The sequence below is a fragment of the Belonocnema kinseyi genome, chromosome 4 (assembly GCF_010883055.1).
Source record: "Belonocnema kinseyi isolate 2016_QV_RU_SX_M_011 chromosome 4, B_treatae_v1, whole genome shotgun sequence".
Taxonomy (NCBI): Eukaryota; Metazoa; Arthropoda; class Insecta; order Hymenoptera; family Cynipidae; genus Belonocnema; species Belonocnema kinseyi.
This window is the reverse complement of record NC_046660.1, coordinates 137,176,082-137,189,014: the sequence shown is the minus strand read 5'-3', so window position 1 is coordinate 137,189,014 and position 12,933 is coordinate 137,176,082. Positions and strand designations below refer to the sequence as shown.

The following is a 12,933-nucleotide window of genomic DNA, read 5'->3' as shown; positions in this document are numbered from 1 at the left end:
CACTTTTCTGAAGGATTAAAAAAACTTGAAAAGCGATTGACCAAGTGTATAAAGCTCCAAGGAGATTATGTTGAAAAATAAAAAAAAAATTACCCAAAAAAAATTGTTTTTATACTTCATTCTAAGGACTTATTGAACTACCCTCGTAGTAGGAATTAAATGAAACCAAATATGACCACTTCTGAGGTATAAAAAATGTCTCTGTGGGGTGCGTTACCGGTACAATTAGAAGGAATTAAATATATTGAAAACACGTTATCTTTGGGAGAATAGAAAACTGTGTGGCGGTCGGTATGGAAATAGAAGTGAATAAATTTAGCAGGTATCTTATTCTTATTGTGGCATTTTAGACAGATGGAAAAATCGCACATTCAAAATAATAGATTAATATTCACTTTTGCGCTGAAATCTAAAAATATTAATTTTTCTCCATTCTACGCTTATTACCGGGATTATAAGGCGAAAGATTATCCAGGCAAGGTTAAAAATCGGAAATTATCTTTGATTTATGTAAAGTTTATCCGGCAAAGTTAATATTGTTGCGGTGAATCTTTCACCTGGAATCGATGCAAACTTTATCTTTCGTTTTTTTTATGATCCGGGAATTTGCCTGGAATCTTGAGCACCTTGAAAAATACGGGAAAATAATGGAAATTCCTGAGCAGATCTGGGAAATATGTGGTCACAAATTTAGACTGGGAATCTTTGAAATTTTATAATTAAAACCAGGGGCAGGTAATCAATCTGTCTATTGATGCCAGAATAAAAGGGAAATATTTTTTTGATTTTTTTCTAGTCAATTCCTGATCGTATTATCGTCCTGAGTATTGAATTATAAACTATTGACATTGAAGCTTCAATTTTTTTCCATTTAAACGCTGAATACTTTACGCGTATAAAATGAAAGCTCTCAATATCATTCAATGGAACGATTCAAGACCTTCTATTCGAAATAATTCACTTTCAAATTGTTAAGTTTCGAGTATTTGATTTATAATTGCTCATTTTCAATAACCAACCCGATGCTGCTAGATATTTAAAAAATGCCTTTTGTTTAATTAAAAAATTTCATTTCGCAATGGGTTCAAAATGGAACATTTAAAACTGAAACAATATTTGAACGTGTATAATGTGAAATTGAATGAAAGAGTTCAATTATGATTCTATTCAATTTAAATTATTTTAAAACTGAAAATAGCTTATAAAGTTTAAATCGAACGTGATAAAAAATGCAACATTCGGACATTAAATATTTAATACAAAGCTAGAATATTTTTGACCTCTCTTTCAGAAATATTGGGAAAAAAAGCGAAAATAATAACCTTTTCTTGGGCTTATAAACTGTCCAATATAATCGATTTTTTTTTTACAAAACTGTGCACATTTTTGCTTTGATCCTGCCAATATGTGATTTTTTAATAAATAAGTCATAATAATTTTAAATTGTACACGGAGAAAATTTGTTCATTAAAATTTACCTGCTTAGTTTGGTAAATGCTGGACATTACGGCATTTAGATAAAGCTAATAATTATTTTAGGATTTAATTCAAAACAGAACTATAAATATTACAAAAGAGTTATGTAAAATCTCAAATACAAAAGTGAAAATTCTGATATGTAATAATTCATATAAAGTTTGTATTATTTTCATACCAGTATATCATAAAGTAACGCGATGTAATGTACATTTTTATTAAATGAATGATGTAAAGTTTATTTTCTGTGATATTAACGATTCACTTTAAAGAAAGTATAGATTGCAGAATTTTTTAAAGATTTTTACTTTTATTGTGAGAGAAATTGCACAACATTATGGTAAAATGAGAATCGCTAGGGACGTCAACATTTTTAAGCTTTGGTTAATATTGTAAAACTCTAGAAAATATTAAAATATATGGATTAGTTTTACATGTTTGATTTTATTCATTAAATTCTAACCTAATTTAATTTACTAGATTTTATATAAATTTAATTTATAAGTTTTTAATCTTCAAGTTTTCACAAATTAAAAATATCGAAAATTAAAGCATTTAGAGTTTTAAGGTTACCAAATTTTTAATATAAAAATCATCCAATGTTTTTATTTGATTTCTCTAAAATTATAAGTACTCATACTTTAACTTTTTAGCCGAGAGTGTTTTCTCGATATTCAAAGTGTTAAGTTAGCCGTGAGATCTAGTCGTTAGCGATTGAACGCGTTAAACTTAGAGTAAGTGGTTCGAAACCCGTCACAGCGTTTTCGATTTTTAAAAGCATTAATATCATTAAAAGCGTGCGACTATATTATATGTTATGTATTGTAATTTAATGTAATTGTTTAAGATAAATTGTGTATGGGCGCGTGTAGTAAGTGGATGACTTTTCACAGAATCAGGTTGTATCAAGAATATTTTTTTTGCTGATGCATGAAATTTTACATTATTGGGATGTAGAAATTCCCATATAGAGCGGTAGACTTTGTTTTCTTTGATTGAAACTTTAACTAATAGTTCGAAACATTTTACCTAACTGTATATATCAGACACCTGAATGTAATCGATATCTCATTTTATCTGTCAGGTAATCTTTATGGATCCGTGACAAAAAGCCCAAACGACAAAGCGCCCGCCCAATGAGAATCGCGCTCGCGACTCGCGATTCGCTTTCTGATTCGCGGGCCTTTTTCACGGAGCGCGACTATTATCAAATATTACCCTATTTTATTTTACATGACTGAAAGTGATATTTTAATTAAATGCCGTAATGTCCTCCGTTTACCGAACTAAGTGCTCTAAAATTTAACACACAAATATTCTCCATGTAAAATTGTTTATAAATTTAGTGTTCAAGAGTAAGAAATTTTCGAATGTTTGAAACTTATTTCTTCTAAGTTCAGACATTTCATTTCATTGGTCGTTTCTCACAAATGGTGAGAATTTTCTTGTTCAGTATACAGGGTGTCTAAAAAGTCCGGGGACAGTTGGATATTTCCTCAGGTAAAATATTTTTCAAAAAAGTGAAGGTCATTCCTGAAGTAAATTTCAACGAGGAATTCAACGGTGACCTTGATTTTGACCATGAAGTTGATCTTCATGGCTTTTTGAAGGTCAACTTTGTTTTTTTAAATGGAAACCCCCTTTTTTTACATCTGCAATCGATAGAGAGAAAAATTATGTGTTCAAGTACGTACCCAAGTCGTCGGTCAATTGTAACGGTCAAGGTAAGTTAGAGGTTACTTGAAATTAACAAAGTTTTCCAAAAGGTCAGTGTAATTCCTGAAGTAAATTTCAACAAAAAATTCATTGGTGAGCTCTGTATTGATCTTGGTTACACCGTTTTGAATATTGTTTGGGGAAATCAAGTTCGATCTTATGATCAAGTTCGTTTGCTTTCTAATCGCACTTTTCGTAACGGAGAAGGGTTAAATCCTGACTCAAAATCAACAATTGAAAGAACTGTAAGGCGCTTTATGATTCATGGATCTATCAAGGACCTTCAGAGAACTGGTCGGCCAAAATCTGCAGGATCTGAGGAGATGCAAATGGACAAAGCCCAAGCATTTGTTGAAAACCCACACCTTAGTTTACGTCGAGCTAGTGATGTGCGTGACGTTGCTCCTGAGACAGTACGAAACATTTTAAAAAGCATTAATTTGCATCTTTACAAAGTTCATCTGGTATAAGAGCTCAATGCAGACGATCCTGATCGTCGGGATGAAGTTTGTGAAATTATGATGAACAGAATTGATAGAGATCCTCTTTTCTTGTACAATACAGTGATTTCAAATGAATCTACTTTCACTTTAAAAGGTGAAGTTAAAAGGCAAAATTGTAGATATTGGTCCGACACAAATCCTGATTGGATGTTGGAGAGTCACACACAATATCCACAAAAGATTAATGTTTGGGCCGGTAATTTGAATGATACATTGATATGCCCTTTCTTCATCGATGGTAATCTCAATGCCCGTGCATATGAAGAGCTTCTCAGAAACCAAATTGTACCAGGAATAAGGGAGATTAGAGGCGATAATTTTCAAAAAATTTGGGTTTAGCAGGACGGAGCAGCTGCTTATTACGGTAGGGAGGTTCAAGCATATTTGGACACTCAGTTCCCTCAAAGGTGGATTGGAAGAAGGAGTGAAATCGAGTGGCCTACTAAATCTCCTGATCTGACGCCTTTCTACTATTTTCTTTGGGGTTATTTAAAGAACAAAGTATACTCAACGCAACCGCAGAGCTTAGACGAATTACAGAATCGAGTTCTGCAACAGGCTACTTTGATTGATAGGCAGATGATTCCTAATGCTGTAACTCACTTTTACAATCGCATATCTTTTTGTCAAGAAGCTCAAGGTTTTCAGTTCGAACATCTTCACTGAAGCGTGAGAAGCAAGGGGACTCACGCTAATCAAGCACCCCGAAACGTGAGACGCAAGGGGACTCACGCTACTCAAGCACCCCGATGGGAACGGAATTTACTACGTTCACGTTGTTGTTCCTGGGTAATGCTAAACGTAAACGTAAACTGCTTGGAAGAAACCTTGCAAAAACCTTGAAGATCATCACTAAGATCAATACAGAGCTCACCAATGAATTTCTCGTTGAAATTTACTTCAGGATTTGCAATGACCTCTTGGAAAACTTTGTTCATTTCAAATAACCTCCAACTAACCTTGAACGTTACAATTGACTTATGACTTGGGTACGTACATTAATCTTTAGTGGATATTGTGTGTGACTCTCCAACATCCAATCAGGATTTGTGTCGGACCAATATCTACAATTTTGCCTGTTAACCTAACCTTTGTAAGGATGGAAATGAATGCTTTTAAAAATATTTTGCACTATCTCAGGAACAACGTCACGCTCATCACTAGCTCGACGTAAACTAAGGTGTGGGTTTTCAACAAATGATTGGGTTATGTCCATCTGCATCTCTTCAGATCGAAAAGTGCGATTGAAAAGCAAACGAACTTCATTATAAGATCGAACTCGATCTCCCCAACCACGCATCATTAATACAAATACCCTCTCTCGTTCCGAAAGTTTAGCTTGCGGTATAGGACTGTATAACTCTTCGGGGAGGAACAGTACTCTCACCAGAACATCTAGAACTTTTAATGAAAAATTTCCTTATAATTTTACAATACAAAAAACTCTGTAACCAAGATCAATGCAGAGCTCATCGATGAATTTCTTGTTGAAATTTACTTCAGGAATGACACTGACCTCTTGGAAAACTTTGTTAATTTCAAATAACCTCTAACTGACATTGACCGTTACAATTGACCTATGACTTGGGTACGTACGTGCACGTAGAATTTTACGCTCTATCGAATGCAGATGTAAAAAAGGGGTTTCCATTTGAAAAAACAAAGCTGTCCTTCAAAAAGCCATGAAGGGCAACTTCAAGGTCAAAATGAAGGTCACCATTGAATTCGTCGTTGAAATTTACTTCAGAAATGACCTTCAATTTTTTGAAAAATATTTTACCTGAGGAAATATCCAACCGTCCCGGGACTTTTTAGACACTCTGTATAAGGACCACTTCGGCTAATACCCTCAGCGTGCGATATGCTGCGTTAGGGAAGTGCGTTGCATGCAATAGATATATAAATATATTATGCTTGTGTGCGTACAATAAGTTAAGAATGGGTCTCCCTTGTGTGTCCTCCGACCGTCCTTGTTTCATTCCTTCTTGTATACAAAGAGAACTCAATATAGACGCCCCCTCTATAATTCGGCATTTTTTTCTTGTTAGAAACGACGACGTCGTGATCTAGAAACTACAGAACTCTGCCATGTTTTTGATTTGAGAGGCGTCCGGGAAATATCCAGTCTTCCACTTTGTGTTTAAGGGCATGTGATACTTAGAAAATTGTCGATTTTATCAGTTTTTGGTTCCCCCGGCTTTTTTTCTAGAATAATAAATATTTTGTCTTAAAATTTTGGGAAATGATAGCGCACATGCTAACGGACGTCCCCACACACTTTTTTTGTAGGTCAATTAAAAAAAGTTTTAATTTAGCAAAATTTGATTAATTTGCATAGCGCTTAGGAATTAGTATCGATTTTTTCAGTGTTAGATTCCCCCGGCTTTTTTCCTAGGATAAGGAATATTTTTTCGTCAAAATCTGGCCGAAAACTTTGGACTTACAAATAAGCATAGTAATTAATCTCCCGGAACTAACGTTGTTTTCAGGGAATCAAAGAAGTTTATTTCATCAATAATTTTCAAATTATCGGAAAGGCAGAGATGAAAAACGGCGTAACCTCAAAATAATGCATCAGATTTTTATTAAGCACAATACATTTTTTGTTATTATCCCTAAAAAAGAGTCCGGGGACGTCCGTTATGATATTTTATAACATCTCCGAATTCAGTTTTTAAAAATGTTCATTTTTGTAGAAAAAAATCCGGGGGAACTGTACCCGATTGACCACATGACGAAGTATCACATGCCCTTAATAGACTTTAGTTTCGTAAGTTTTAAAGCTTCCCGTCCCTAAAATTACTGTGCCATTTACGAATTCTTCCTGCATTAAATTTAACTCTTATAGAAACGATTCTGTAGTATTTAAAATAACGTAGGTTTGTAATTATAACGGATCTTTTTCATATCTGCGACATCGGAACTAATTCTTTAATTCCTCAAGTACCAATTTTGCCCGTTTACTGTACAGAGTATTCTCATAGTATCCACATAGTATTCCTTTCGGAACATGCAACAAACACTCAAAAGCAGTAAGATAAACTTTTAAATTGGTGAAATTCGGATTCTAAGTTAAAATTTCCATTGGAAGGTCACAGAGTAATCGCAATAGTGTTCTTTGCAACATTAAAAAGTAAAAAAAAAATATATTACCTATAACGCCCCTTGACTGCTATTTTCACCAATTTAAATGTTGATTTTGCTGTCTTTTTAGTTTTCCTTGCATGATACGGAATGGATACTATGTGGATGCTATGAGGATACTCTGTAGATTATCCTTTCCGTTCACTCGGTCCGCTGGGGTTCATACTCGCTTAAGTAATATGCTGCTACTAAAAGAATATGTGCTTCAAGTCGCTTTTAGCGACTTATGCAGATACTATAACGGTACGCTGTGGCATATCTTTTCCATTCATTCGGTCCGTCAGGGATATGATAGATTCAAGAGATTCGAGTAGGAACAATATTAACAGTTTAAAGGGTCCGGGCTCGGATCATGACCCGGTCTCGATCCAATCCCTGCTTGGAGCCCCTGAAATCATAATTGCTCTGCTTGAAGCGTTCAAATCAGTTTTCAGCTCTTCTTTCAGGACAATGTGAATGTTTACATGGCCTCTGTAGCTTTAGAGCCTTAATACATTTTACAATAACATATTGCGAAGCGAAAAAATCGCACGAGCAAGCAAATTACAAGCTTTACTAAATGCGATGAAAGTAATAAAGTAAACATAATTCGTAGATCCATTGTTATTGAAGTGTGTGTACAATTGTTCAAAAATTAAGTATAAATATGTGGATTAGGTACCGTGACAGATATGGCCATCCCCTTGGAACCCGATATCACAGTGGCAGGCGTAAGTCGTCTGGAGGTTCAGGCAAGAGGCATTTGAGTGGCATTTGTGGCCCTTAGAGCAGTAATCCACCCCTAGTTCGTTTAGGCAAGCCAGAAAAAATCAGAAAATTTTTTATTAATATTAGTATTACAGATTTTAAGACCTGACAACTAATCATGCTTATGTGTATGTGGACATTAGGATCATTTATTCCATACGGTAAAAACATAAAAAAATTTCGCCTAATCCAAATGCACACTATGTTCTTATCGCTAAATGAGCTGGGTGGAAAAAGACATTTGGATATCATTTATAGTTCCTCTACGGACATTGAGGTATTATAAACAAATATTGGGCATGCCTGCATTTGAATGACTGTAATATAAAATATATCACAGTTTTTCTTAATGATACTTTTCAATAATAACGATAATAATAATAATTCTAAATTGTTCTTAAATATAAATGGAAATAAGATTTTTTTATTGGATCCTAGTTTGAAAACCCGGTTGATAGTTTTGTCAAGTAAGATCCTGAAGGGATCAATTTGTCCTCGTTTTGTGATTGTGGTAGATGGATCTATGTATGACCACGCCCTTATTTGATATCTGATTCGCGGGCCTTTATCACGGAGAGCGACTCTCATTGGGCGGGCGCTTTGCCTTTTGGGCTTTTTGTCATGCCCTAGTAGCAAGATAACTGCAGACTGGCGCCAGCTGGGCGCCAAAAAAAGAATCTGTTTGCAGCCTGACGCCTAACTGGTTCCGTTTTGACGTGCTGTTCTAGCACAAGCGCCTGGCATAGTAGATTCTGTCCCAAAATGGTCACAACATTTCAGGAGACACTGAAATATTACAAACATTATCTCTTGTCTTAAAAGCTTGCATGTTTGAGCATACGTGAGGGCGGGAAAAATTCTAAAATTGTCTGCTTAGCTTACATTTTGAAGTTATTTGTATAATCTATAATAATTAAAATTGTATATACTTTAATATACATTATATATAGTCACTTGAATTCCAAAAATTCTAAAAAAGGTGGAGATGGAAAATTGATGAGAACCATCACACGTGTTGATCACAAAACATAACTCACGTCGCCATATTGAAAAACGGAACAACACTACCCCAAAAGTAATCATTGCAGGGCTACCAACTGTTAAATAGCAAATATATTTCGGAAAAAATGGCTTAAAAACTGGATTTTCTTTCAACAATGCTTGTATCTTTTTTTAAATATGCTGCGAAAAGTGGAATAATGTTCATTAATTAATTTCTACCATAATTACTAGTGTTTTAACTAAATACCAGAACCTGGTTCCTTCATTCACCAGATTCTGTTTTTCATTTGGATTTATCATTTCTCCTGCCAGTCTGGTCGACCAGAGGGAGCCAGACTCTGCCTCTGTCATACAAGTCAGACGTTGCTACTAAGACGGATCCAGTTTCTTTCGTACGACAACGTTTAAATAATTGAGGCTCCGGATTCTACAACCGGTTATAGAATTTGCCTCTTGAGGCTTGGGAGGCACCTGGACGTCGCTTAAGGAGATTTATCAGATTGGCCAAACAGGATTCCATTTTAGAGCCACAATTTTGAATATTTTCTTCTGCTTTTTTGCATACGGCATCGGATCCGTGACAAAAAGCCCAAATGAGAAAGCGCCCGCCCAATGAGATTTGGGCTTCGCGAAAAAGGCTCGCCAAACAGAGAGCGAGTAGGGGCGTACTCATAAATACATCGATCGCGATACGGCGACTCGCTTTCTGATTCGCGGGCCTTTTTCAGGGAGCGCGACTCTTATTGAGCGGGTGTTTTGTCATTTGGGCTTTTTGCCACAGATCCACGGCATCTAATGTTAGTCTATTTTGTTGAACAGCGCCGGTTTTGGGAAAAAAATTTATATTTTTTTTGATAATCAAAAAGAAGAGGATCCTAAAGAAAAATTTCAGGGACATTCAGTATTAGCTGTATGTGGTTGTCGCAGCACTCTCATCGACCCTCGTCAAACTCGAAAGGCAGGCACCTTGGGGCGCATCGAATTGCTCGTAACTAATGACACTTTCATTATTATGAGGTACAGGTTAGTTAGAAAAACTCAAATTATGAAAGCATCGAACGATTCAACTTTAATGAGAAGAATTAGTTTATTCATATAATTTGAAGAATGTAAAAAAAAAGATTCATGCCGATCGGTTAATAAAATATTTGCTGTAATAATAGAAATTTTAAAGTGCACTCGGAAGTATATGTAAATGAGCTGTAGCGCTGGAGGAAACTAATTTTTTTCGTTCAGCAACGTCTACAGCCCCCAATTTAACCTCGATTAGCAATTTTTTCAAATTGAAGTGTGCTAGATTTCAACGCACACCTAGGTCTAACTGAAAACATATTTGCAATTTTATTTGTTCATTATATGTTTATTTGAAGTACGAGAAAATCGAGATTTTGCACAAAATTATTATTAGCTCTATAACAGTGGTTGGCATATAATGAAAATCATCTAAAATCAATGCAGGAGTACTCCTACAGTGCCAATAATTGTATTTTTGTACGTTTTCATTATTGTACATATGTTATATTGAAAAATAGCCAAACATTCTATTTTACGTTGAAATAAATGTGTTTTCTTATGAAAATGCTTTAGTTTATTGTAACCGTGATTAACAGTCACAAGTTTTATGGAATAACAACAATTGTAAGTCTTAGGGACAATTTTTTGAAACAGTTTGGAATTTGCGGTTCTTTCTATTTCGGTTTATCATTAATCATCTTAATTATATTATATATTCCTAGCGCTAATATATTTTTAATTGCATTTGTTAAAGTACAACAATTTCTGATTTTGTAAACAAACGGAATAAGTAAATATAACATTTTTTCCTGGAAAATCATTTTTTTGCACTGAAGCTGCTTCAAATTTTTTTAACGAGATTTTCATAAACTTTTTCTATGTAAAATTACCAATAAACAAGTGTTTATATTTAATTCCAAATATCACGGAATTTTCATGCAGTTAAAAAATATTCTAATTTCAGTTAAACAAAATTTGTTCTTATCTGGAAATACTTACAAATTTTGTGAGAGTGAATGTCAGTAACATTTTCTAAAAAAATTAATAATACTAATATTTCTAAATAATTCTTTTGGAAAAATTTGGAATTTGTTGTTTACTTCAGGATATTTCTTCATAAACAGAATTAATGCAGATATTCTTGAGAAGAACCTATGCTCAATTATATTTGTGAAAATTCAACAATTGCTGATTCTGTAATCAAATTAAATAAGTAAATATAAAACTTTGCCTTCTTGGTCTGCAAAATAATTTTGTTGTACTAAAATTGCTTTAAATTTTCGTGAGAGAGATTGGCAGACGCTGTTCCTATGTAAAACTAACAATAAATAATTGTTAGTATTTATTTATGTAATTTTAAATATCCCAAAATTTTCATGTAGTTCAAAAAGCCATTTATTAATCAATTGTGCCAGATCTATTTATTAGTTGCCTTAGGCTAAAATATACATCAATCCTACAGTTGATACCCTCCTGTCTTTAACAAAAAACTATCTTTCGATTGACAAAACCTGCTTCGTCTAAAGTGAAAATTCCGAAACTTTTTATTCATTCATTTAGATTGCTTATGAAAGGAACAAATAGAATTACATACGTGTCATTTACCAGAATATATGAAGTATTTAAAATGATTTAGAGGAATCAAAACTTGACAAAATATCTAATTTAAATATGCGGATGCATTTTTTTATCATGATTGCTCATTTTTAGTTGTTTTTTTTTTTTTGAAAATAGTGGCTGGAAATGTGCCTCACAACAACTTAAAGCAGTTTTAGTGAAAAACATTCTTTTCCGCGCCAAAGTACCCAAGCTTTGAAATAATTTACTTAATTTGTTCACAAGATTAACACATGCTGCACTTTAACAAATATAATTCAACCTATGTTATTTTCAAGAATATCTGCAAGGATGTTTATCACGAGGCGGAAAAAATTATTTGTCGTCGGATAATAAGATTTTTTAAATGTTTTGCAGCGTTTTTATTCAACATCAGATAAATAAAATCTCGGGGATTGATTGTGACTTAATGGGCTTGTGCCACCTGTAGAGATAATCTTGTTCCAAACCGAAGAAACATATTTATTTTTATGTGCATTCCCGGGCGATATGCATGGAAATTCGTAAAAAAATGTGAGACCACCCTCATACCATGCCTTTTATAGCTGCAAGGGAAAGAACTGTAGCTTTAGCACAATCTTCCCTGTGTGACAGAATTTCCTCTGTGTGAGGATATACCCTCGAAACCATTGACATATAGTACTGGACCGCTGGCTACGGCTGTCGGAAGTGGTCCAGGGAATAGAGAGAGAGAGCACGAATAGAGAAAGTTGACCTCTCCTTTTCTTACGATAGCGATTTGTGATTGGTCAGTTAATCTTTTTCTGATGACAGCAGATGGAAGATGTGTAGAACCATCGACATATAGTAGTGAACTGCTGTCTACGGCTGTCGGAACTGGACCAGGGAATAAAAAAGAGAACAAAGCGAGAAACGGACACTGTATGTTAGGGTATCTTTTCATGAAAACCTGTTTTTAATCAATCGTTGAATTAATTTGACACATCTAGTTCGCATCTAGGTTATCAATCAATCAAATTAGCCATAAACCAACAAACTAGCTGGAAATGAATCCTTTGCAAAATATTAATTCCACGATTAATTCAAAACAGGCCTCCGTGAAAAGGTACCCTTCCTGTTACAAATTTCAGAGTTCTTTGTAAACACTGCGTAGCATTTATTAAAGTGTTAGGGTACTGTCACACCTCTGCTTGCCTGTCTGCATCGGGCAGCCCGGTGCAAGCAGGCAGCTGCCCGAGACCGTTCACATCTTGGTTTTTCTTTCTGTGGAAAATCTTAAAATCGCGTGGGAATTTAAAATATTGTTAAATTTTGAAATGAAATAAACCAAGTTTTTTATATTTAAATTTAACAATTATGGTAATGAGTTTTATTTTTCTAATATAATGTAAAAATAAGAGGTAAGAACATCCAGTCCTGAATTGAGTATTTCATAAGCTGTCAAATTTTTACAGAAAAGTCGTTTTGTCAGTCGTAGTATTTTTTTATTCTTATCCGGTGTCATGCAATCAAAGAAAATATACTGACGTAAGTGAAATAAATAAGTTTTTATGCTCTTTTATAATGTAAATATTTTTTTTAGAGGTGAAATTTCAAATTCGTATAGGAATCGTCAACTTTGTGTAAAATTAATGGAATGTAATAGATAATATACGGAAACATTTTTACAGTACTCGAATGAGTAAGTTAGAGAAATGGGAAAAATATTGAATATCTTATGCCTTTGTATGAGTAATCCATGTTTGCGATCTGA

The 12,933-nt window shown here is 34.2% G+C and overlaps 1 protein-coding gene across 1 annotated transcript in view; it reads right to left on the bottom strand.

Moving 5' to 3' along the window:
* Positions 1 to 12,933, bottom strand: part of LOC117171128 (protein kinase C-binding protein NELL1-like) — a 324,967-nt gene that overhangs the window by 218,762 nt on the left and 93,272 nt on the right. The window contains exon 5 of the mRNA XM_033358181.1: positions 7,501 to 7,620. Within this exon, the coding sequence (XP_033214072.1) occupies positions 7,501 to 7,620 (120 nt within the window). The remainder of the gene's footprint in view (positions 1 to 7,500; positions 7,621 to 12,933) is intronic.